General features: G+C 44.7%; 1 protein-coding gene across 1 annotated transcript in view; it reads left to right on the top strand.

The window, feature by feature from the left end:
- Nucleotides 1-5,199: 5,199 nt before the first annotated feature.
- The window catches only part of LOC138962152 (calcium-transporting ATPase type 2C member 1-like), a 67,593-nt gene continuing 45,381 nt past the window's right edge, over nucleotides 5,200-27,411 (top strand). The window contains exons 1-3 of the mRNA XM_070333879.1: nucleotides 5,200-5,376; nucleotides 21,222-21,416; nucleotides 21,860-21,949. Coding sequence (XP_070189980.1) covers nucleotides 5,302-5,376; nucleotides 21,222-21,416; nucleotides 21,860-21,949 — 360 coding nt within the window. The 5' untranslated portion in view covers nucleotides 5,200-5,301. The remainder of the gene's footprint in view (nucleotides 5,377-21,221; nucleotides 21,417-21,859; nucleotides 21,950-27,411) is intronic.

Here is a 27,411-nt window from a genome sequence, read left to right on the forward strand (position 1 = left end):
GAAAAACTACTTTCTTACAGCTATGGCATCTAAAATAAGCTAAAAGTCGATCATAAATGTATTTTATTAATGTTCTAACAAAAATAATACAAATACTATGTGAAAGTTTTCATTTTGTATCAAATACTTTTCTTTCTTTCTAATGAAATTGTAATTTATGCAAGGTGCCCGGATGACACAAATTTGTCACGTGACCTTTGTCCTACGTGTACGCACGCGGACACCTCGTTTGGCTTTTCTGTTCACACTCGACCAAAAAAAGAAATGTCAATGTTTGAAAATGCCTGCTGTAGACAGTGGGATGTTCACGATCATATGTGATTTTGCAATTTGTTTCGGCTGATAATGTTGAAAGAAACTATAGTTTACACTTTTATTTACACCTTGACATGCAAAACAAGGCAACGCCTTCCAATCAGTCATATATCAGAGGCACCCATAAACACTTCTTTTTCATTTAATAAAAGTGGTTTTTTTCCTGTTATCTATTTTTGATTGACCTTTAAATTCAGCTGTACCCCTTCGCCGCGCGTATTCAATATCGGAAAAAATATACGCGAAAGGGTGTGACACGAAAGGGTGTGCGCTTTGGTCAGACTCGATTTGGGTTAAAAAGTAAGCGCCGTCAACCACGAGGCTCGCTTCGAATCGTATCCTTGGCACAAAGGGTCAAAAATCCAAAAAATAAGCCCTTAAAAAAATAAGGCCCTATTTTTGAAAATATGCCCATATTTTTGAAAATAAGCCCTTATTTCTAAAATAAGGCCTTATTTTTCATTACTAAGGCCTTAAATCTTTAAGCCCTTAAAAAAATATGGGCATAACAAAATAAGCCCTTATTTGAAAATAAGGCCTTACGAGAAAAAAGGCCTTCTTTCTGTAAGGCCTTAATGAAAATAAGGGCATAAAAAATAAGGGCATAAAAAAATATGGGCATAAAAAAATAAGGGCATAAAAAAATAAGGCCTTATTTTTTTTACCAATCATGAAGCTGAATAGAATTCGGCTGCACCGCTCATGCGCAGAGATCTCATAAGAAACATGGCGAATGGCGGGTTCAGAGATCGTGATGAATTTTTGAGAAGAATTTGTGCTGAAATTGCAAATTGCGAGAGAATTGGGGTTTTGGCGAGTTTGTGCGCGCTTTCGAATGCGTGAAGCCATGCTGTATCCGCTCGATGTTATGACGGATGTTTTGTACGAGAGGCGAGTTTGTGCATGCTTTCGAATGTCCGGATGCGCAGTAGCGATGCGCAGAAAAATATGAGCATATTTTTTTTAAGGGCTTATTTTTTATGGGCATATTTTTTTAAGGGCTTATTTTTTTAAGGTCATAACAGAAATAAGGCCTTATTTCAGTAAGGCCTTAACAGAAATAAGGCCTTATTTCATTATGCCCTTATTTCCTTATGGCTGTAAATATTTAAGGCCTTATTTCTAAAATAAGGCCTTATTTATAGAAATAAGGGCTTATTTTAAAAAATATGGGCATATTTTCAAAAATATGGGCATATTTTTTTAAGGGCTTATTTTTGGGATTTTTGACCCTTTGTGCCAAGGATAGAATCTTGTCCGGCCAGTAGTGATGGCGATAGGCAGTCATTGCCAAACACACATACAGCGAAGGACTTTAATTGGTCGAGATATGTTTTTTGTTTGTTTGAGTTGAGCTATACCATGGCCACAGTCATAGACTGGGAAAGAGAGTGAGTCGAGAGAGAGAGAGAAATGAGACGAGAAAGATAAATGTCACGTTTTATTCTCAAGGGTAATGGAGTAAGCATTCTAGAGTTTTCTTTTCATCCAGCTATATATCGCCCGACCAGGGACTACTATACATTATACATATACACACTCATACACAGGTAAAACCACAAACAGGTGAAACTGCATCAGTACGACTGAAGAGAGTGGACAACGAGAAAAATGCCAAACGAAACATAATGTGCATTACTGATTCAAGAACGTCCCCCCCCCCCACACACACACACAGGCGGACGTGTGCATTATTACAGTTAGCTTAATGTAACAATCATCATACTCAATACAATTATATGGGCATGCCACATCAAGTTACAACATAGAAATAAGTCGACATGCATCTTTGAATTTCTGCTAATAGAATAGCGAAATAAGGGACTCTGTGAGGGACTTGCAAAGGACGCTACCAGAGTATTGCAGACATGATTGAAAAGATCTATCCTTGGTAGTGGCATGTTGTTTTCTTGCAACTACAGTTTGGTTTTACTTGAAACTTGAGATCACGGTCCGTTGGGGGTGGAGGGGGGAGGGGGGCAGATTCTGAAAGGAGTTTGCACAAATAGAGCTTTATTTAAAGGCACACTCCTTTCTGTGACAGGGGCGGATCAGTTGCTTTGTGAGGGGGGGGGGGGGGGTACGTTGAATCGAAAGTGAATGTGATGGGCGCGAAGCGCCCGAATTTGCTAGGGGGGTCCGGGGGCATGCCCCCCCCGGAAAAAATGTTGGCCCAAAGAAGCAAAATGGTGCCATCTGGTGCCATTTGAACTTAGAAATGGTCATAGAATCAGCTTTCCAATTTTTTTTTTCGGGGGGGGGGGGGGGGGGGCACGTGCCCCCTGTACCCCCCCCTCGTCCGCCCCTGTGTGAAAGCAGTTCGGCTTACAGAAAGAACCATCCCTCCACTTGGTCACATACACAAACAATCAACAGCCAGGGGGCCCATGCAGGCAGCAGAGAAATATGCCCAGCATATGAAAAACATATGACATTGGCATGTGGAAATCATATAGTAAAACCATATGTCAGTCATAGATAAATTGCAAATGGTTTTGGAATGGCTACCATATGGTTTTTAGGTGAAAATGACATGTCAAAAACACTAGTTTGCCACATCACAAGTGACATTGTCAGATGAAAACCTCATTTACACCACATTACAAGTGACACTGAAATATGAAAATCATTTGTTTGCCATATCACAAATGACATTGTCATATGAAAATTACATGGTTGCCATGACAGTGCTCTCTGTGCACAGTGGGATTATATTTAATGAATTATTTGGTAACAGCCACTCTATATCATTATGTGGCTTTTAAAGAAATAAACTGATATTAAAATCAAAATCCAACTCACACCAGCGACCAGCTAGGGCATTGGTGGTTTGTTTGTTTGTCTGTTTGCTTAACGCCCAGCCGACCACGGAGGGCCATATATCGTGCGCCATGCACACACAAGACAGAAGTCGCAGCACAGGCTTCATGTCTCACCCAGTCACATTATTCTGACACCGGACCAACCAGTCCTAGCACTAACCCCATAATGCCAGACGCCAGGTGGAGCAGCCAATTTTAAAGTCTTAGGTATGACCCGGCCGGGGTTCGAACCCACGACCTCTCGATCACGGGGCGGACGCCTTACCAGTAGGCCAACCGTGCTGGTGGCATTGGTGGTGTGTGTCCAAGTTGATGGATAGTCTTATTCCACGAAAAAGCCTGTCCAGATCTGAAATGATGTGCTGAACTGTTGTTGTTGATTTTTATGCCTTTAAACAGAATTTGAACCTGTATGGGGAGGATTTCAAGGTGTTTATAATCATTCTGAACTATGATGGTTTGCTTAAATAAATTGATTTAGAGCACTAGAGTCAATGTTTGCAATTCCAGGACATTGTTTCACTTTGTGAATAAACATCAGTTGTGCTGGGATTAGACGTACTGGAAACTACATTCATTAAACTGGCTTACTACGGAGTGAGAAACGACACCCTCAAGTGGATCTCTGCCTTCCTCAGTCAGCGTCAACAGCAGGTGGCCTTGGAGGGCGTCCTATCGTCTCCAGTCGGAGTGCAGTCCGGAGTTCCGCAGGGGACCGTCCTGGGTCCTCTCCTGTTTTTAGCCTTCATCAACGACCTCCCTGAATCCGTTCAGTTCAGCAGCGTCAAACTCTTTGCAGACGACTCCCTACTCTTCAAACGTATATTCTCTCCAGCGGACAGTCTGCAGCTCCAACAGGACCTATCCAGCCTCGAACAGTGGGAATCAACATGGCAGATGGAGTTCAACCCCAGCAAGTGCACCGTCATCCGCATTGCCCCGAACAAGAAGAAGCCCATCCTGCCAACTTCCTACAGCCTCCATGGACAGACTCTGGAAACAACACCATCCAGCAAGTACCTAGGGGTCTTAATCTCCGATGACCTGTCCTGGAGCAGCCATGTGCAAGCGACTGTCAAAAAGGGCAACAGAACTGTGGGCTTCTTGCGGCGGAACTTCCGGGAGTGCACCACCACCGTCAGAGCTGCTACGTACAAGGCCATGGTCAGACCGGTCCTTGACTACGCCTCGCCAGTCTGGGACCCGATCTCTCAGAAAGACGTCACGGAGCTTGAAAAAGTCCAACGCAGAGCAGCCCGTTACGTCCACAACAACTACAGCGATCGGACCCCAGGCTGTGTGACCAGCATGCTGAAGACCCTCCAATGGGAACCACTCGCCGACAGAAGACTCGCCAACCGCCTCACTATGCTCTACAAGATCAACAACGGCATAGTCGACATCAACAAGGCCGAGTTCTACACCTCTGGCGACAGCCGCACCAGAGGAGCCCAGAGACTGTTCCAGGAGAGGGCATCCCATCCTGTTCTCTTCAACTCCTTTTTCCCCCGAACACTGCGTCAGTGGAACAAGCTCGACCCTAAGACCACAGTTGCTCCTTCACTGGAGTCCTTCCAAACTGGTCTGGGTCGTACCCACGGACTTGCCTCGCTGACACAGTAACCCTGCAGCTCTTCGTGTAAATAGTTTTATACTTTTAACCATCTTCTCGGAGTTATTGGGTCACCCACCACCAGTAACCAATTACTCAGTACTCCGCCGCTGGACTATGTACAGACGTTCGGATGAACCCAGTCCATACCAAGAAAGAAGAAGAAGAAGAAGAAGTAAAGTATAAAACAGCATGAGTTCACATTTTGGGGAGTTGATCAAATGGGTTGTTGCCAACAAAATCTGCCGGCTTTCAAATTGACAAAAATGCGAGCTGTGTTTTGTCCTGGTACAGTAAATTTGGCCGGTTATGTATTTAAAGTTCCTTAGTGTGAACACATCGGAAGATTTCGCAAGTACGTCAGGATAGGTGAATCGAGTTCAACCTTCTCTCACAAAGGGAAACAACTCGAATCGCTCTTTTGTGAAGAGAGCCAGAAAACGAAGTAGGCCAGCATTGCAGACGTAACTAAGAAGGAAAGCTGCGTGTGTGTTCTCTTCCAGGTGTGTCTGTATTTTGCCGAAACTGGATGAATATGCCGAAAAATATAGAATGATCGTGCACTCATCCAAGCCTCCAAGCAGTCAGAGTACACCAACAGAAAAGGCCCAGACTGCTAACGAGAAGGTAAAGTTCCCATTCTATGATTCTAAAAGTTATTAGGGGTACGACTTCGACTCGTAGTACCAGTGCTTACATCTTTAGAGTGAGTTTCTTTGACCTCTTGCTTTTTCTTCTTCTCTCAAAACACCTCAACATATGTATACAGTCTTTTCTTTCAAAGAGTACAACCACATGAGACCTACAACTCTTCTATGATCAAGGTAGTGATGCTGCTTGGCTGGCTGATAATACAATTACACATGCAGACCACTACACTATAAACACACTGCAAGTTCAACACACACCAGGAGCAGGAAAAGATACTTGATGTTCACCGATGAAAATTTAAATTAAGCACCAAAGAAAAAAGTATTACAGAGCAGATCTGTGTTGGTTTCTACAGCCCATGTCTTTCTGTATGATTGACAGTGCTCGATCCTTTTAGCGGCTATTTTCAATCAGGGCTGCAATGGTATGTATTGAACCATGGTGTGGAAATAGATGTCACAATAACAAATTAACATTGGGGAAGTCGATGCAGGATCCTTGATAACTTACTATTACTGGTCCAGGTCCAGAGTCAAGAGTCACCAATGTTACAATAGACCGATTGTTACATCAGATTATGGTAAAGTTTCCTCAGACTCTGAAGGGGGGGGGGGGGGGGGGGGGATTTATCTATATTCTAAGCCAGAAAAGCACATGAGCTGTGAAGTTTGATGATTGCATGCATGAAGCTGAGTTTGAAATGCATGAGCAAGAGAAAAATGTGGATTGCATGGACATGATGGAGACTTGAAAAAGAGGAAATATAAACCACTAGCTCATGACCACTCTAAAGGGAACTGCTAATGATAACAGTGTGAAACTTGGCTGACCAACTTGTTCTGGCTGACCACTCCTACCTTGAGAAGTATCATATTTATGGAACATATATTTGACTTAGGCCAGGAAGAAATTCTGTGTGCATTTTTTGGCTGGAGTGCAACAGTACGGTCAATATAACACTTACCTCGACAGTACTATTCTTGCACATTATCTATTATAGGCCGAAAAAATTGGACAAAACGCTGCGTGGGTACAATTATCTCCCATAACCATGCGCCACCGTGGATCCCAAGCACTGTCTGAGTGCTTCCCCCTTACAGGATGTAGGTGGCGCGTCCTCTTTCTTTTTTCGCGCGTGACAGTAGGCTGTGTTTCTGCTGCGCTCCCGGATTATTTTGGATTCTAGAGTCTTCTTTTCTGTGTGGATTACCACCTGTTGGATTTTTGTGTGTTATTCCACTTCTGGCTTGAGGCTACGTTGTTTTTCTTCCAACTTGTGCCTCCGTTGTTGTGTGGCGGACTCGGCGTGCCTACCGTCCTACTTCGTGGTGACCGGTCGTCTGCTTCTCGTTTCGCCTCATTCACTTGAGTATTGACCTAATTTTCTTTGAATTTTGTTAATTCTCGATTTTTTAAGGGTACGTACAGGGCGAGGTAGGATGTCTCGTCTTGTTTTGGGCTCTGGTTCTACGGAACCAGAGTCTGCCGGGGGCAACCCTTCTCCGAGCGCACAGCGTCATGTTTTGCGCACGGACAGGGGGACCTTTCGGCGCTCCGACTCTCCCTCCCCAAACGTTTTGCGTTTGCGGCGAGGGAGGGCGGAGAAAGCCTGTTTGAGCAAGCTCAATGCGAGCTTGCTCAAACAGGCTGGGCTTGAACCTGGGACTTCGGGCGGGGCTGCGCCGTCGAAGGTTCGGGGAAGGTCGAGGGGAAAGAAAAAGCTTCTTTCTCCTTCTCCTTCCGTGGAACACGCTTCCCCCCCTTCGACGCCGTTGTCCGGCCCTCAGTCTCAGGCTTCAGCTTCTCCCGGTTTCAAGCCTGGGGGGAAGGTTTCCTTCTCCTCCCTGGCTCGAATCCGGGGGCGGGTCGATTCCCAACCCTCTTTGGGGGTTGGTGAATCTGATCTAGGGGCTACGGGAGAGACTCAGGTTTCGACTTCTTTCTTTTCCGGTGCCTCTCCTGTGCCCTCCTCGGTTTCCACCGCTGTGGAAACCAGGAGGGACACGGGTCCTCCTCTGAACTCCCTCGCTGGGTCGTCTACTGCTGTTTCGACAGTAGTCTCGGACTCATGGGGGGGGAGATCGGAGGAGATGACGGGGTCTATGAATTCCCTCCCCGCTGGGGTTGGGATGCGAATTGACCCCGTTCAGGGCGGTCCTGTGGGGGCAGGGGTTTCAGGCTTCGTGCCTACGACCACTGCTACTACGGTTCCCTCTGACGTCCGTGTGACTGGTGGCTGTCCCTCTATGAAACGCTCCGGCCGACTAGTTACTGGACGTGGAGGTGTTCGACAGAACGTGGTACTTCTGTCGAATGGTCAGGGCGACGGGAACATTGTTTCTGTTGCTCAGACCGACACCTCCGACCGGACCGTCTTGACCCCACGCCATTCCTTAGCGTCTGGTGTTCGGGTGACGGATGGTCCGGACCAAGGGTCCGGAACGGTCCAGGCTTACGGGTCGGGATCGAACCGGACCCACGGGTCCCGACTGGACTTGACCTCCGGGTTTGGTCCGGACGGGACCCATGGTACGGGACCGTACCGGACCTTAGGGTCCGGTGCGGGACAGTACCTCTGGCCCTTGCCGGACCCCCGGACCTACGGGTCCGGATGGTACGGTACGGGACCAGTGGTCCGGTCGGGACCGGACCACCCGACCACCTCTGTTGGTCCGGGTGGTCTGGCACCGAACCGGAACACACCGGACCACCGGACCTACGGGTCCGGATGGTACGGTACGGGACCAGTGGTCCGGTCGGGACCGGACCACCCGACCACCTCTGTTGGTCCGGGTGGTCTGGCACCGAACCGGAACACACCGGACCACCGGACCTACGGGTCCGGGTGGTACGGTGTTTCCACGTCCGGACCGAACCACCCGAACACTTTTGTGGGTACGGATGGTTCTGTGCCGAACGGGACCTCCGGATGGTACGGGACCGGACCGGACCACCGGACCGGACCGGATCACCGGAACACCGGACCACCCGACCGGACCGGATCGGCACCCCCGACCGGACCGGACCATTTCTTTTCTGATCAGACCCGATGGGTCCCTGTTCAGTCTATAAATGGCGGGGGTTCGTTGGCTGGACTGACCCAACAGTCGCAGGGTTTTTGTTGTTCTCTCCCTTCGGCTGCTGGAGACGTTTCGTCTTTGGGGCAGGGGTCTTCGCGGCCTCTTGCTTCAGTGGGCGTTTCGTCACAGCCTACTTCATCACTTTCGGCTCCTCCCCCTCAAGCTTCCTACACTCCTGCTGTTGAGGAGTTGTCGGGAAGTGAAGAGGAGAGTGAGTCAGAGGACGATGGGGAGGAAGATCAGGGTCGCCCTGAGGTTAACACTGATCCTCTACCCTTGCCGGTTTCTGATGGAACTTCCGAAGCTATGCTTCGTACTTTCCAACAGTACATGACAGACATCACGCGGCGTCTTGACGCCACGGATGCCTCTCTTAAGCGTCTGTCGTCTAGTGTTCCCAACCCTTCGGTTGACACACAGGACGTGGAGTCTGAGGACGAGAGGCAGGAGGCTCTCCCTCGCACAGCTAGAAGGACGTTTGAACAGTTTCAGGACGTCCTTCCCTCCGACGCCCTCTCGTCCTTGGAGTCCGCTTCGGCCCGGGCGCGGGAGGCACACGCCGCGTCTGCTGGCGGCTCGTTTTATGAACGATCCGGCCGCCAGCAATTCGCGTTCCACCCTAGTCTTAGTGCCACGGTGGAAGCGGCAGCACATCGCCTGAGGAGTACAGATTCACGTGCGAACGCGACCTATGTTCCTCGGGAGGACGCGGATTCAGTGCCGTGCTTTCCTTCGGGAGGCGCACCTCCACTGTTTTCTCGTGTCCAATCTGTTTCGTCCCTCCCTTTTCCCTTTGACTCTCGAACTCTCCCTTTCCAGACTTCGAGTGTTCAGGGTGGGGCTGACGGTGATGTGTTCGTTGGGGAGGTGCCTTCGGTCAAGAAGGTGGAACTGAGCTCTGCTTCGTTCCACAATCTTGAGGCCACCGTTTCTTCCATTGTCGAGGCCCAATCACAGGCCTTGACATGGATGAGCACGCTGTCCACACTGTTGGACCCTCCCGATCGGGCAGAGTCCGATTCCACTCGGGTCCTTGACACGGTTCGAGTGGATCGGGCTTTGCATGCCGTGCGATCGTGCGTGACGACTGCGGCAGAATTGGCCATTGGAACACGGGTCCACTTGTTGGCCCTGTTCCGTGATCATTTTCTGGCTACTTCTTTAGTGCCTCCGGATATGAGGAAGAGTCTGAGGAACACGTTTCCTCAGCCTTCTTCCCTCTTTCATCCGGGCACTGTCCGTTCTGTGGTGGAGTCCACACGCCAGAGGAACACTGATTCTCTGATGGTTGGCCTCGCTGCTTCGGCGACGTCGGCGGGGAGTAAGAGAAGTGCTACAGTCACCTCCAGCTCCCAGCCTCAGAAGAAGAAGAAGAAGCCAGTTTCACTGCCTCCTTCTTCCTCCTCTCAGGCGCCTGTCGCGTTCCCCCCTGCGGCCCCGGCTTCTCGTGCTCCCAAGCGCAAGAAGAAGGGTGCTCAGACAGGTAAGGGTAAGCAGCACCACCAGGGGGGTGGTCGCAAGCCTGCGCCTGCCCGCCAGCAGAATTTTCAGTGAGTCCCGGCCCTACGTTGACGCCCCCTCAAGTTGCCCCTCTTTCGTCCGTCGGTTCCCTTTTTCGGGCCCGCGACATGTGGGGCAGACTGGTCTCCAACCAGTTTATCTTGAGGGTGGTGGGGTCGGGGTTTTCTCTACCGCTGTCGTCACAACCTCCATTGTCCGCTCTACCTTTGACGTTCCCCCCTCCTCGAGACCCTGCCAGATGGCAGGCTCTTCAAGACGAGGTGAACTCGTTGGTCGAGAAGAAGGCTGTCTACCCCCTTTCTCAGCCTTCTCCGGGGTTCTACTCCCGCCTGTTCACCGTCCCCAAAAAGGACGGCAGGTTCAGGCCGGTGTTGGACCTCTCCACCTTGAACTTGTACCTTCGCAGGTGCAAGTTCAAGATGGAAACCCCTTCGTCGGTCCGGTTGGCCATCCGGCCAAACGATTGGGCCACGTCTGTGGACCTCCAGGATGCTTACTTCCACATCCTGGTGGCCCCGGGGTACCGACATCTGCTCCGGTTTGTTTGGGAGGGCACAGTGTTCGAGTTTCGGGCCCTCCCATTCGGCCTGTCCTTGGCCCCGCTGATTTTTACAAAGGTGGTCAAGGAGCTGGCGGCGTTGGTCAGAGCTCAGGGTGTGCGTCTGCGTCAATATTTGGACGATTGGCTCACCCTGGCCCAGTCTCGCGATCAATGCCTCCAACACACCCGGCAGGTCCTGGACCGGACCCATGCCTTGGGGTTCCAGATACAGTGGCACAAGTCGGACCTCGTGCCAGCCCAGCAGTTTTGCTACTTGGGGATGGCGTTCGACACAGTGCTTTACACTGTGTCTCCCTCCCCGGACAGAATCCTCTCCCTGAGGCGAAAGATCCTCTCCATTCAGGCTTGCCGCGCTGTTCCTCACAGACGGCTGGCGGAACTGTTGGGTTCCATGGAGTCTGTCGCTCTGCTGCTGCCCCTTGCAAGGCTACACAAACGTCCCCTGCAACGGGCAGTAGCAGATCGGACTTCCAGGCCTCTCGATTACACCGAGTTGGTCCAGATCGGGCCTTGGTTTCACGAGGCTGTAGTCCAATGGCTGGACCCGATCTGGCTCAACTCTGCGGTGCCTATCCAACCGAGACGGCCGTCTCTCTTCCTGTACACCGACGCTTCTACGCGGGGTTGGGGGGCCCACCTGGACCTGCACGAGGCCCAGGGGGTCTGGACCCAGGAGGAGTCCCTCCTACACATCAACTTTCTAGAGTTGGAGGCGGTTCGTCGGGCTCTGCTGGAGTTTCGCCTCCTGATTCGGGATCAGGATGTGTTGGTCCACGGGGACAACACCACATGCCTAGCTTACCTTCGCCACCAGGGGGGCACCAATTCTCGGTCCCTCTCCCTGTTGGCGGAGGAGATTCTGCTCTGGTGCCAGACCAATCAGGTCCGGATGTCAGTCCAATTCGTTCCGGGGAAACTGAACGCCCTGGCCGACATTCTCAGTCGGGGCGATCAGGTTCTCCCCACAGAATGGACCATCGCTCACAACGTTCTACGGCGTCTGTGGGCAAGGTGGGACCGTCCTCTGATCGATCTGTTCGCAACTCGATTCAGCGCTCGGCTTCCCAGGTACGTCAGCCCCTTTCGAGACACGAATGCGTTCCACGTGGACGCATTCACTCTCTCGTGGAGGCTCCTCGATGCTTACGCCTATCCCCCGACATCTCTGATTCCGAGGGTACTGGCAAAGTATCTGCAGGAACGGCCAAGACTGATTTTGGTCGCGCCTTACTGGCCAACAGCTCCGTGGTTTCCAGATCTTCGCGGTCTCACCCACGTAGACCCTCTACCTCTGAATCTGGACGGGGGAAGTCTGCTCCAGCCTCGATCAGGCCTCCCTCATCCACGTCCAGAGAGTCTGTGCTTGACCGCATGGCTCTTGTGCGCTCCAAACTGCTTGCACTAGGATTGCACAAGAGTTCAGTAGAGTTTTCCTTGAACGCTAAGAGGCGATCAACTAATCAGCTCTACGACTTACGCTGGAGAGCTTGGGCCTCCTTCGCCTTGTCCAAGGGGATAAAGCCGCTTTATCCCTCAACACAAGACTTGGCCAACTTCCTGGTGGAAGTGTATCAAAAGAAGAGTCTTTCTTCTAAGACTCTTCTTGGATACAAATCTGCCATCACTTCCACGATTGCGGCTGCTACTGGTCGCAGACCTGAACACTTGATCAGTTCCTCCCTCATCGCTAATGTCCTTTCGGGTATTAGCAATGCAGCGGTGTCTAAACCTCGGGTTTCATTTCCCAAGTGGGATGTCTTCCTGGTTCTCAAACTCCTGCGTAGCAAGGAGTTTGAACCCCTGGCAGGCATTAGTATCAAGTTCCTGACTTTTAAGACTGTGTTCCTCATCGCTTTAGCCACTTGCCGTAGACTCAGTGGTATTCAAGCTTTGAGTGGCCTGGAATTTGACATTGAGTTCACCACACATCAGGTGACGTTGGCTTTCCTACCAGACTTTCGAGCCAAGAATCAGAATGCCTCGGAGTTGTCCAAACCAGTAGTCATTCAAGCCTTGGCTCCCACTCTTGAACATGATGACCCTGATCGCTTCCTCTGCCCAGTACGTGCCCTTAGAGTGTACCTGGATAGAACACGTAGCTTTCGGTCTTCTAAGCGGTCACTGTTTGTCTCGCTTAATCCGAAGTACCAATCGGATATTTCTAGACAAACTTTAGCTCGTTGGCTGACCTTGCTTATCAAACAGGCTTATGTTCATGCTCAAGTGGATGTGGTCCCTGACATCAGGGCACACGAGATTCGGGCTATCGGCTCCTCGTTGGCGCACGTGCGGGGTGCCTCGCTCCAAAGCATAATGGCGGTCGCGTTCTGGAAGACTCCAGCCACGTTTATTAACCACTATATGCGAGACTTTTCCAGTCTCAGGCTTGACCAGTCGTATGGCATTGCCAAAGCAGTGGTTGCCAGCATGGTCACGTCAGTCTAAGGTATTTTTCTTGGGTATATTTTCTTTTACGGTAGTACTGTTCGAAAATTGCCTGGGTATCTTAATCCTTGGATTTAAGTGATTTTGATTAAGGAGTTTAATACTCTACATATCACCCTCACACCACTCTGGTATTCTGTGCAAGAATAGTACTGTCGAGGTAAGTGTTATATTGACTGTAAGGCTTCTTTTTAAGCCTACTGTCTATATGATACTTACCGAGACAGTACTATTAGAGTTTCCCTCCCGCCTCCCCTCTTGATATGTTATGGGCTTTTTGAGGGTCTGCAGCTCATAAAGAAAGAGGACGCGCCACCTACATCCTGTAAGGGGGAAGCACTCAGACAGTGCTTGGGATCCACGGTGGCGCATGGTTATGGGAGATAATTGTACCCACTCAGCGTTTTGTCCAATTTTTTCGGCCTATAATAGATAATGTGCAAGAATAGTACTGTCTCGGTAAGTATCATATAGACAGTAGGCTTAAAAAGAAGCCTTACATTCTGTTGCTTCATCTAGATGTGAGTAAATGTATGGGAAAAGAATATGTTTTTGAAAGATGTATCAGAAGTTGCCTACAAATAAGAAATGTTAAAAGGGTTGCAAAAGCGTTTTTATGAAAGAAAAATTATTCTGTGGGCAGACTGTGTTGCAATAATTTAAGGTCTGTCTTGACTAACACAAATACACTAGGCTGATTAAATGTCCTGAATTAACACTGACACAAGCACTTGTGTGCAGACTCGCACACACACACACACACACACACACACACACACACACACACACACACACACACACACACACACACACACACACACACACACACATATTATAAATTGTTATCCCTCTAGCCTCAATCATCCACCTGCACATACCTACACAATTTTACTAGCAATGGCATGTATACTATTGTTCTGACTGAATGTGTTTACCAGCTAAAATAATTATGTAAATTATGATACAAAATTGTACCATGTCTTGGTTGAAATGATTTTAACTTGTAATATGTCAATTAGAAATGTTCAAAACAAAATTCTTTGCAGGACCAAACCCCTAGTAACAAGTTAAAATCATTTCAACCAAGACATGGTACAGTGAAAACTGTCAAATACGGTCACTGGACTTAGCGTACACTCGCAGAATACGGACAGTCAGTCTCGGCACGGACTGCTTTACACTGTAAAACACATGTACGTTACGGCCACCTCGGCATTACGGACGCGGACACATATTTTGGGTCCATAATAAGTCATATACATGCTAAATACGGACATCCACAGCAAGCTGGGAAGTTCGATCGACGAAGAAGACGATAAATCGATCAGTTGATATTATTCGGTATCTAAGCAGCTCTCGCGAGACACGCTATTTGTTATGCTTTGAACATCGCGAGAACTTCGAACCTTGGCTTGTGCAGCTTGCACGAGATCGCTGTACCGCATGCTTTGCTATGCTCTGAAGTTTGCGAGAGATTACGAGAGCTTGGAATACCGATAGAGTCTATTCTTGGTGAGTGTTTTAAGTCGACGCATTTGATTGGCTGCTAGAGTTCCAAGGCAGCCAATCCAACGCGTGGAACGTGTTCGGCGGAACGCAAGTGAAAGTGTATGAGTGAATGTATCTTCTCTTCGAAAGAGTGATTCGTGTTTAACAAGATGGCAGCAAGAAATTCAAATTCAAGAAAAGGAAGACTTTAGAACAAAGGATAAATGTTGTCAAACAACTGGAAAGTGGGAAATCATGCCGAACGATTGCAGAAGAGCTTGGGTGTGGGAGAACGCAGATTTCGAAAATCAGCGTCGATCGGGAAAAAATAATGAAGTTGTGGGAATCGGGAGACGGATCACATTGCCATCAATGGTCCACTCAGACAACGCTGGACAAATTCTTTCAAAAGCTGATGAGTGCAGAATGAAGTGAATGTGAATGTGTTGTATGAATGAGATCCAGTAACTTTTTAACAATTTAAATTTATACAGTTGATATGATTAAAAAGCTTTTAAACTTGTTTTACAAGTCAATATTAAATGTTTCTCTATTTAATCTAAACAGCTTCTGTTTTTCTTATAAATGTACATGTACATGTGCAGTACTCTCTCTCTCTCTCAACTTGACTTTGTGGCGTTTACTTGCACCTGTCTAATAAGGACACCTGCAGAATAAGGACACTTTTGTCTGGTCCCAAGGGTGTCCTTATTTGACAGGTTATACTGTACAATTTTGTATCATAATTTACATAATTATTTATATACAGCATGATAAACGGCAGAACATTAATGCCTTTCTCTGTCAAACGAGCCCTGAGTTAAACTTAAACATCAGAACTCAAATTATCTGACACCACACTATTTACTGTCATTGACACTTGAAGGTTGATTACAGTTTTAGTCATAATTAATATTATATCCTGACGTGTCTAAAAAGCATCATTTCTGACTCACCATGCATGGTCAAAAGATTAAACGTTGGGGTTTCCTTAGACGTTATTCAGAAGATAGAGCTTTGAAACTGTGCACACTTGTAATGCTTCATCATCTCCAGACAATATGCCGCAAGTCTGGTTGACCCTCCTCAATTTTCTACCGGCACGGTTGGCCTAGTGGTAAAGGCGTCCGCCCCGTGATCGGGAGGTCGTGGGTTCGAACCCCGGCCGGGTCATACCTAAGACTTTAAAATTGGCAATCTAGTGGCTGCTCCGCCTGGCGTCTGGCATTATGGGGTTAGTGCTAGGACTGGTTGGTCCGGTGTCAGAATAATGTGACTGGGTGAGACATGAAGCCTGTGCTGCGACTTCTGTCTTGTGTGTGGCGCACATTATATGTCAAAGCAGCACCGCCCTGATATGGCCCTTCGCTGTTGATTAGCAGATTACACCGACAACATTATAGAGCTCTCTACTGTTAGGTAATGCACATACGTCAGGAGATTTGGTTGTTCATGGGCCTGTACCTTGTTAAATTGTCAGCAGCTGTTTCAGCTGACAAATTTGCAATATAATAACTTGAAAGCAGCTAGGTGCACACATAGGAAAGTGCGCTGTGTAGACACTTTATCACGCTCACTGGTTTTGTTAATCAGGCAATGGGGGAAGTTATAAAAGTTAACTGCTCTAGTGTTCTTTAAAATCAAAACCGTATGGTACGGCTTAACAGATCTGTGCAGGTACACATGAACCTGCCCTGGCTACCACCTGCCTAATCACAGCTGCCCCAATTAATATATACCTGATGAGGATTTTTTAATGGTTTGTGTAGTTTTTGTCATAAGGCCTAAAAAAAAAATAGGTGTGGTTACGGTAACCCGACCTACCCTATTTTTAGGGGCCGACCCTATAACTTTTTATTACATTTGTCAAAAAAATTTAAAAAAAATAAAAAAAACGAGGGCAGAAAACGCAATGAAAGCGAAAGCGCCCGAGTCGCACACTTATTTCCCTGTCAAGTAGGTTTAATTTGTACACATTAGAAAAAAAAGTAAAAAAAAAAAAAGTGATTGCCTACCTTCCTACCCTATTTTTTTGGCTATGTTACCGTAACCACACCTATTTTTTTTTTGGCCTAATATGTCAGGCCTGGGAATGATACACCTTTCGTCGTAAATACGACAAAGTCCTTTTCTAATTGTGTAAGAAAAGAGCCTCCGTGTGCCCTTAAAAATGCTTAAAACGCAAAATGTTCCCGTCAGTACGCCCAAACCACTTTTACTCATTCCCAGGCCTAATATGTACATTGTTCTTCACAACACAGCGTGTTTTGTTTGAAATTGAATCCTAAATCTTCATTGTCAGAACGTGAAGTCGAATTGTGTGTACATTCTTTATTTCAGTGGAACTATCACCGCCGTTTATAGAACCCCTGATTTATGCCTTGCCCTCTTTCACTGATCCCTACTTTTAGGCACCCCCCAAAAAATAGTCTGTTTACGGTGTCCCAACCGACCCTATTTTTTCGCGCGACCCTAGACTTTTTTTTGGCATTTGGGGGAAGAAAAAAAAGGTCTTTGTTTTTTTGGCAAAATAACTTAAAAATAAGTTTTTTGGGGGAAAAAATAAATCCCGACCTACCGACCCTATTTTTTTTGCCTATGTTACCGTAAACAGACTATATTTCTTTTTTGGCCTTACATACATTTTGTTCATAATGTCTTTAATTTGAAGACCTGATTTTCTCAGGATTTGGGGGTCTTGAAAGAGGGTTGCACTGTACTCAATGCTGATAACTTCTGTTACAAGTTCATGGTCATGATCATTTCAAACAAGTGATCCAACAGCTTTTCAAATACAGTTTTACAGTAAGTAGACAGGAGTCACACTGACTTTGATTAATTTGCTTAGGTTGACTCAAAAACAAGACCTCTTTCGTGCAATGATATGGCTAAAACACATATATGGCACATGAAAATGCAGGATTTACACTAAAGTTTGCAATGAACGCGGCCCTTGATTGGAAATGAGATTCTTAATGATTAAAAATCTTCCTTCCCCCAACCTTCAGTCCCTTTCCTTCCTTTAAGTTTAATTAAATCCCATGGCTTTCCCTTTGTCCTCTTACACAAGGTTACAGCGACTATGAAAAAACAGCAAATCTGTCAACATTTCACAGTACATAGGATTATGGATTTTTGCCACATATGTTGCTCCACGCTTTTCCTATTGCACACTTTCTGTAGCTGGTCATCGGCTCGTGGAAATATGCAACACATGTTCTGTACTAGTTGCGGATAGTGTGTTGTGTTTTCTAACATGCCTATTGTTATTTCATATGACTGTTTGGCACAGACTATCGAAGTACGTGTTATTAATTAAATTTGAGGGAGGAATTGTTGTCGATGAGAGTACCTGATCATTTCCTTTGTCTACATTTTGAAGAATATTCTTCTTCTTCTCCCCTCAGATGTTAGTTTTGGTGGTGTGTTTTTTTTAGTTTGTTTCAAGTTATTCTTTGAAGATTAATGATACAGTGGGTTAGGGGGAAGGATTTACCCCTCCCTGGTCCCCCCGCGGGTTAGGGGGAAGAATTTACCCGATGCTCCCCAGCATGTCGTAAGAGGCGACTAACGGATTCTGTTTCTCCTTTTACCCTTGTTAAGTGTTTCTTGTATAGAATATAGTCAATGTTTGTAAAGATTTTAGTCAAGCAGTATGTAAGAAATAAGTCCTTTGTACTGGAAACTTGCATTCTCCCAGTAAGGTAATACATTGTACTACGTTGCAAGCCCCTGGAGCAATTTTTTGATTAGTGCTTTTGTGAACAAGAAACAATTAACAAGTGGCTCTATCCCATGTATAGATATATATAGATATTTTAGTGAGAGGTAGGGTGGGAGGTCATTCCTACTCTCACCTTAGCTGCAGGGTTCAGCCTGGGGGGAAAAGACTATGGGTCATTTTTGTCCATTGCTCAATCTGTAGCTTAGCAAATGCCACCATATCATGTTACCTAATTGTTCGTGCGTGTGTGTGTGCGTGTGCGCGCGTGTTTGTGTGTGTGTGTGTGTTGATATCAGAGACGAGACTGACAAAGAAATATTCACTGCGCATAGGGTGGCGCAATGGTAAGTACTCTCCAAAGCGCCCTTTGACACGCTACAGGGAATTCGTATGTAGCTGTTATTTTTGTTGTTGTTAAAACCTGAACATCAAAAGTGCATCGACAGGCAAGCTTTACTGTGCTTTGTGCTTCATTGCAGCCAATACAATGTTTTATTGCATGGAGGGCAACATTTAAGCAATCAGCTTTACAGACCAATTGGGTTTTTTTAAATTATGAGAGAGTACTGTACGTATCAAGGGCTCAAGGGTACAGTGGAACTCCCGTTTAAAAACAAAACAAATTAAGAATCCCTCCTTTTTAAGACCGTTTTCTCCGATTTTCTGTGCATAACTTCTTTAAATTTACCCCTATTTTAAGAATCCCTCTTTTTTAATTTTTAAGACATGATTTTCTCAGTTTTTTCAGGTCTTAGAAGGAGGGTTCCACTGTAGCTTGCTTTGGGTTTTGATCTTTAGTATTGTGACACTGTCGCCTCAGGTTGTTCTTGTAAGATGAATTAATTTTCTCCAAGTTGATTTTATATACGTGAAGTGTTGTTATGTTACTGTTAGAGCTAGTGTCATGATTTTCTTCAAGTTCAGCGTTCACAAAGATTGTTGCACTAAAAAAATAATTTTTGAATCAATATAGAAGGTATGTGTGTATATATGTGTGTATGGACATATTCTAATAATACACACACAGCTTTCCAAAGGTAGCTATCTATATGATGTGGATGAAAAAAAGGCAAACAAAAACAAGCAAACAAGGAGGAAAAAACCCACTTAGGCCACACACAAAAAAATAGTCTGTTTACGGTATCCCGACCGACCCTATTTTTTTGCGCGACCCTAGACTTTTTTTTTGGGGGGGGGGGGGTGGGGGGGGGGGGGGGGAGAAAGTCTTTGTTTTTTTGGCAAAATAGCTTAAAAATATGGTGGTTTTTTTGGGGAAAAAAAATATCCCGACCTACCGACCCTATCTTTTTTGCCTATGTTACCGTAAACAGACTATTTTTGGGGGGGGCCTAATGTAACTCAGAAGGAACAAAGGATAGCTCAGCATTACATTTTACAATCAACAAACCAACCAACCAAACAAATAGACAAACATAATTATTTGTAGATAAGAATAAGATTTTATATAGTCCTGTGAGGTAACCCTCATGGAAGTTCGGGCTGCTTTCTCACCTAGGAGAGTCTGCACAAAGTTGACTCTGGGGAATAAATCACTTGCCAGTAACGTGGGGATCGAACTGGTTTTGAAGACAGCGCCGCTACCGACAACTATCTCAAACCAAAGTGGTGAATAAGGCAAGGGAGAGAACCAGAAGTAGAGAATTAAAGAGCAGCTTGTTTCTGTGATACATCACAATGGAACCCATGCAGGCCCTTGTAATAATAATAATAATAACAAGAGGCGAAGCCTTCAAGGCTCACGTAAGAAATCGACAAACACACACACACACACACACACACACACACACACACACACACACACACACATACACACGTACACAGTAAGCATAGGTGAAACTGTGCAAGAAAGCGAGACCCTCGATCTGCCAAGTAGTCTCGGCCCGCTCACAATAACAATGACCGAGACTTTCAGTAACTCCTTTCTCCTTTGCATGACGTCTAACCCTCTTACGTCATAATGTGACGTCTTCAAATAGTTTCTATCACACACGTCAAACACTTTTGACCGAGACGTAATCTTTATGCGAGCTTTATCCATAGACTCGGAAATGTTAAAGTTTCTATCACACACACACGCACGCACGCACGCACGCACGCACGCACGCACGCACAGACAGACAAAGTTTATCATCGCATAGGCTACACTTACGTGAGCCAATAATAATAATAATAACAAATAATAATAATAAATAATAATAATAATAATAATAATAATAATAATAATAAAGTGTATTTATATTGCGCCTATCCCTTACAAAAAACAAAAACATTTGGCTCTAAGCGCATTACAACATTGGATTGGATTGGATTGGATAAGATTTACAGTCCAGTGAGGTTACCCTCATGGAAATTCGGGCTGCTTTCTCCCCGGGGAAAGCGAGCTGCCATACATACGGCGCTACCCATATATTTTTTTTTTCCTGCATGCGTGTATTCATGTGTAGGGACTTGGTACAATCAAGTCTGACAAATACAATAACACAATATACAGTCGGTCTCTTGGGTAAAAATGGGAAAAGCAGCTTCGACATTTAAACACTGCTACTAAAAAATCCTCTAACAATGCATACTGCTTTACAATATACATTTATGTATAAATATAGTTAAAGAACATCGAGTTAATAGGAATTAGAAAAGGTTCTTATGATAAAACTATCTAGCGAACGACGAAGAAGAAGAAAACTATCAATGTCAATGTATAACAAGACCCTTGATATTCCAGATTTGTTTCAATTAATGTCTGAATTTACCTGCATTAGTACCCACCCTTTTAGACCTGCTTTCATTGCCTTTTGTACAACAAACAAATAATAATGATAATAATAATGAATGAATTTTCTGTAGGGCAAATCCCAATAAAGGCTCCATGCTCTAATTAAAGTGATGCAGAAAACTTTTGGCTCTGTCCTTTAGGTGCGCGTGATCTACTCATTTTATTTTTAGGCTAGCTGGTCTAACAGAAAATATTTCTTTGTTTCAGACAGGCGACATGATGGGATCTTTGCGGGTGGACCAGGCAGCGACCTTGACTGTGGATGAGGTGGCTGAGAGATGCCGCACTGATCTCAGAACAGGCCTGTCGTCCGACGAAGCGCGACATCGGCTGTCTGTGCACGGTCCTAACATGTTTGAAATTTCCAAGGAGGATCCTCTGTGGAAGAAATACCTAGTTCAAGTGAGTTAGATCCAGTGATCTTTTCATCACTAACCTCTTTTTTAGAAAATGATTTAGTTTAACCCTTGTCTGACAATTAAATGTACGAACACACATATAGAGTTTGCTGGATAATTATGTTCTTTTTTTAGTTTTAAAAGTCAGTGCTGCTGCAGTCACACCAGTTCGCATGAAATGAAGCGTTAGCCTAGAAATCATGGCTTTTCATTGGTAAAGGTGACACGATATTTCAAGACACAGTGATTATAGAAGCCTTAAACGATTTTGCCTTATGAAATGTTCAAGTTATGATCATTTATACAGGCAGGCTAGGTGTGTCAAAGAAAATGGTCCTTTTTAATGTAATATTTTAATGGACAATGAAGTGTTGTTGTTGTTATTGTTATTTTGTTGAATCTGATGATAAGCGTTGACCAAAACATGGATGCTTGTTCTGTTTTCAGTTCAAAGACCCTTTGATTCTGCTCCTTCTAGCTTCAGCAGCAGTCAGCATTTTCATGCGACAGTTTGACGATGCAATCAGTATTACAGTGGTGAGTCTTTGAGATACCATTTGACATACAATATAATTCCCCTTTGAAGACTGTCTGAGACCCCCCCCCCCCTTTACAGTCCTTGCCTGTCCAGCTTTTCTGTTCATAACGTTTGTAAATTCATGTCCATTTTAAGACTCGGGGGGTCCATTCCTTCCACTAGCATTGTCCCATTACAGATTTAGAGTAGACAAAATAATCAAGCAAATAGATAAGTAACAAGTCGCGTAAGGCGAAATTACTACATTTAGTCAAGCTGTGGAACTCGCAGAATGAAACTGAACGCACTGCATTTTTTCACAATGACCGTAGTCCGCCGCTTGTGCAAAACGGAGTAAAACTGACGAGCCTGTTCAGCGCGGTAGTGCCGTTTCGCTGTGCTGCATAGCACACTTTTCTGTACCTCTCTTCGTTTTAACTTTCTGAGCGTGTTTTTAATCCAAACATATCATATCTATATGTTTTTGGAATCAGGAACCGACAAGGAATAAGATGAAATTCTTTTTAAATCGATTTCGGAAATTTAATTTTGATCATAATTTTTATATTTTTAAAATATAACATATTTATATGTTTTTGGAATCAGGAAATGATGTAGAATAAGATGAACGTAAATTTGGATCGTTTTATATAAAAAAAAAAAAATTATTACAATTTTCAGATTTTTAATGACCAAAGTCATTAATTAATTTTTAAGCCACCAAGCTGAAATGCAATACCGAAGTCCGGCCTTCGTCGAAGATTGCTTTACAAAAGTTTCAATCAATTTGATTGAAAAATGAGGGTGTGACAGTGCTGCTTCAACTTTTACAAAAAGCCGGATATGACGTCATCAAAAGTATTGATCGAGAAAATGAAAAAAAAATTCCGGGGATATCATTTCCAGGAACTCTCATGTCAAATTTCATAAAGATCGGTCCAGTAGTTTGGTCTGAATCGCTCTACACACACATACAGACAGACAGACAGACACACACACATACACCACGATCCTCGTCTCGATTCCCCCTCTATGTTAAAACATTTAGTCAAAACTTGACTAATGTAAAAAGGAGAGAAATAAAGTCCTTGTAGGAAAAGAATCTTCTTTTATTTTGCCTTTTTTCCAGATGATTTTACACTCATTATGCAGTAGCTAATTGGATTAATGAATTATTATTATTTTATTTGTGTGTGTGTGCATCCTATCACCTCTTCCTTATTGCCATTTAAAAAAAGTTCCAATAGTACATGTCAATCAGCAGCATTTATTGACATAATATTGTCTTGAGCTAATAATAAAAGGTGTTTTTACCCGTGTTATTGATCCAGCATCAGCATCTGTACACATGCAAATAAGCGTAAGGATTCAGTTGCCTGTGGTTCAACTGCAATAACTACACAGCTGTTGGTGGCAGTTGAAAAAATTGCAAATTAAGATGGGATGTTATGGTTCTTGATCACATTTTAACGTGATAAAGTGAAGGTTAGGATGGAACGCGTATTAATTAATGGACCTAACTGCAAAGTGTTGTCCCCTCTCTCTCTCTCTCTCTCTCTCTCTCTCTCTCTCTCTCTCTCTCTCTTTATCTCTCTCTCTCTTTCTCTCTCTCCTCTCTCTCTCTCTCTCTTTCTCTCTCTTTCTCTCTCTCTCTCTTTCTCTCTCTCTCTCTCTTTATATAAAAAAGGAGACCCTGACTTGCCAGATAACTATAGAGGCATCTCATTATTGAGTTGTGTTAGCAAAGTGTTTCTTTCTATTTTAAACACGAGACTGACAAAGTGGGCAGAAGAGCATGGCGTCATCACTGACGCACAAGCAGGTTTCCGCAAGGCGTACTCTACGGTAGACCATATTTTTACATTGTACGCGATGATCAAGAAACAGCTTTCCCGCAACTCAAAGCTTTATGTGGCCTTTGTGGACTTTTATAAGTGTTTTGATATGATCAACCATGCTGCGTTGTGGTTTGTTCTTTCAAAATTTGGTGTGAGAGGTGAAATGCTGACTATATGCTTCAGGCTATGTATGCTAATATCAGAGCATGCGTTCGTTCAACTAGCAGCGGCTGGCTCACGGACTTTTTCCAGTGCCTTCAGGGCCTGAAACAAGGATGTATGTGCAGTCCGATTTTGTTCACCCTCTTTATTAATGAACTTGCAAATGACATAATCGGGCAGGGGAGACAGGGCATTCAGTTGCTACCTAACCAGGTAGAAATATTTCTCATGTTGTTTGCAGATGATCTCGCTCTCATGTCATCTACTGTAATAGGACTGCAAGCTCAGCTAACCACACTAATCGAATCGTCAAACAGACTTGGACTGAAAGTTAATGCGTAAAAAACAAAAGTTGTGGTATTCCGTAAAGGTGGCTATTTATCCGAGAAAGAAAAGTGGTATTTAGGTACTGAGAAACTCGAAGTTGTTGGTAGGTATAAATACCTTGGCTTCACCTTTTCTACAATGATGAGTTTCAACATAGGCACGGAGGAATTTGTGTCGAGAGGCAAGAAGGGAACAATAGATATCCTTAGAACGCTGAAAAAGTGTGGTATTTCCTCATGCGAAGTGTTTTTCAAACTGTTTGATGCTCAGATTGTTCCTTCACTGCTCTATGCTTCTGGATTTTGGGGTCACAGCGAAAACAAACAGATTGAAAGGGTGCACCTGTACGCGTGTAAGCTTTTTATGAATGTACCAATGATGACAGCTAACGACATGATTTACAGTGAACTTGGTCGTTACCCACTTTACATCGAGTCCGCTGCAAAGTGTATTTAATATTGGTTCCGTTAAGCAGCCGGACGTTAGATTTTCTAAGATGGCTTACTTGTCCCTATTAAACATGCATGAAAGGGGCCATGACAACTGGGTCACACGTGTTAAGTCTTTGTTGTGTGAGCTTGGTTTTGGCCTCGTGTGGCAGTTCGGAAGCGTGGCACCACACGATGAGAGACTTTTTAATTCCTGCGCACCTTCAAAGAACGATTAAGTGAAAACTTTTGTCTGAAATGGCTCAACCATACGTCACAGAGTCCTCGTTTTGAACTTTATCACAGTCACAAAAGTCTGATAGGACGAGAACATTATTTAGACTATATAAAAGTTAATATCTACAGGACAGCTCTCAGCAAGTTCAGACTGGGCGTCTCCCCATTCAGTGCACACAGGCAACGTTTTTCGCACCCGGAATCAAGCCGGCTATGCCCTTTTTGTACAAATAAAACTGAGGATGAAATACATGTTGTTTTTGTGTGCCCCGTGTATCAGGATATCAGAAACAGATATATTGGCATACCTGTTGACTCCCCACTCGAACTCCAACTGTGTGAACTGTTGAAATGTAGTGACGAAACAAAAGTCATAAGTTTTGCTGAGTATTTATTCCTGGCATGGAAAGCGAGGCAGAAGAGACTTGATTTGTGATTCATGACATGCACAATGCATTCCTCATTGTTACCGTTACCAGGAATTGTTTTTGTTACATTTAGTCAAGTTTTGACTAAATGTTTTAACATAAAGGGGGGAATTGAGACGAGGGTCGTGGTGTATGTGTGTGTGTCTGTCTGTGCGTGTGTGTGTGTAGAGCGATTCAGACCAAACTACTGGACCGATCTTTATGAAATTTGACATGAGAGTTCCTGGGAATGATATCCCCGGACGTTTTTTTCATTTTTTCGATAAATACTTTTGATGACGTCATATCCGGCTTTTTGTAAAAGTTGAGGCGGCACTGTCACACACTCTTTTTTCAATCAAATTGATTGACATTTTTGTAAAGCCATCTTCGACGAAGGCCGGACTTCGGTATTGCATTTCAGCTTGGTGGCTTAAAAGTTAATTAATGAATTGGGCATTAAAAATCTGAAAATTGTAATATTTTTTTTCATATAAAACGATCCAAATTTACGTTCATCTTATTCTACATCATTTCCTGATTCCAAAAACATATAAATATGTTATATTTGGATTAAAGACAAGCTCTGAAAATTAAAAGAATAAAAATTATGATCAAAATTAAATTTCTGAAATCGATTTAAAAAGAATTTCATCTTATTCCTTGTCAGTTCCTGATTCCAAAAACATATGGATATGATATGTTTGGATTAAAAACACGCTCAGAAAGTTAAAACGAAGAGAGGTACAGAAAAGCGCGCTATGCAGCACAGCGAAACCACTACCACGCTGAACAGGCTCGTCAGTTTCACAGGGTTCCACATCACGTAAAATTGGAGGTATTATACCCTCTGACCCCCCAAATCACGTACGAGACGCTCTTTGAGAGGGTGTTGGTAAGTAACAATTATTTTGCCAAGAGGTATAATAACGTACGACTTGAAAGGCAAAAGGGTATAACTTTGATCGTTTTACAAACGGTACGACTGGTTATGCGACGCTCGAGTTTTTTTTGTTTTTTGTTTTTTCGCGGGAGACTAATTTCGGAAAGCTTCACCGGCAATTTCGACACGTGTTTACTGTCTCCAGAAAGTTGGCGCTGACAGCGTGACCAGAATTACTTCCCCTCCGCTATTTTCGGTTCTGTTGGTTCCGCGAAGACCGCGAGCGTGCAAGTTTGGAGACGATCAGCTTTGTCACTGACTTTGTGTTTGAAAATGCCACGACCAAGATCAAGAAAGCCTGCTGCAGTTGATCGAAAACAACGAACTTTGACGTTTGCGATACCTGATTTTAGCATGCTTGGTGAAATTCTCTTGACCATTCCAATCACTTCTGTACCCTGTGAGAGAGGCTTTAGTCAACAGAACAGGGGGAAGTCAAAGCTAAGGAACCGACTCTCAGTGGAGAGACTGGCCAACAAAATGATGATTAAACACGTAGGCACTTACCTAAAGCGTGACATCACTGGAAGGGCATTACAAGTGCACGGAGCCATGAGGAAAAAGAAATTTGTTGACAGTGGCTGTGACTTGCAAAGCAAAACACCAAGACTTCACCCAAAGACTGAGTTACAGAGTAATATTAGAGCCTACAGTTGCAACGCCCTTTCAATGATGCCACGCTTTAGTGTGTTGGAACTTAGATTGAACTGTTGTTGTGGAGAGACACAGTCACAAGTGTGTTGCAGATGTGAATTTCAACAGGCACTTGATAGGTGTGTTGTTAATTTGTAACCAACAACTGAACAGGCAAATGATTTCAAACTTATTGATACTCATAATAATGTTCTTGTTGTTGTGGAACTGAACTGACTTTTCATAGCATTACCCTGAATTTGTTGGGAAAAAACTGTGTGGCACAGCACTGTTGAACTCATAATTGTCAGTTGGTGGCTGGGTTCTGAGTTATTAATAAAAGTTTACTGTTCAGAATTTCAAGCCAGTTTACTTGTTCATTTTGTGAAAGCTCTCAGCCTCTGACTAGTGTTTGATACCCCGGTAATTGCTGTAAATATGTAAGTGTTATTCACTTATTGTAATGCTACAAGCAAGAATTTACACACATGACATTTCACAATGGTC

This window comes from Littorina saxatilis, linkage group LG1 (assembly GCF_037325665.1).
Source record: "Littorina saxatilis isolate snail1 linkage group LG1, US_GU_Lsax_2.0, whole genome shotgun sequence".
Taxonomy (NCBI): domain Eukaryota; kingdom Metazoa; phylum Mollusca; class Gastropoda; order Littorinimorpha; family Littorinidae; genus Littorina; species Littorina saxatilis.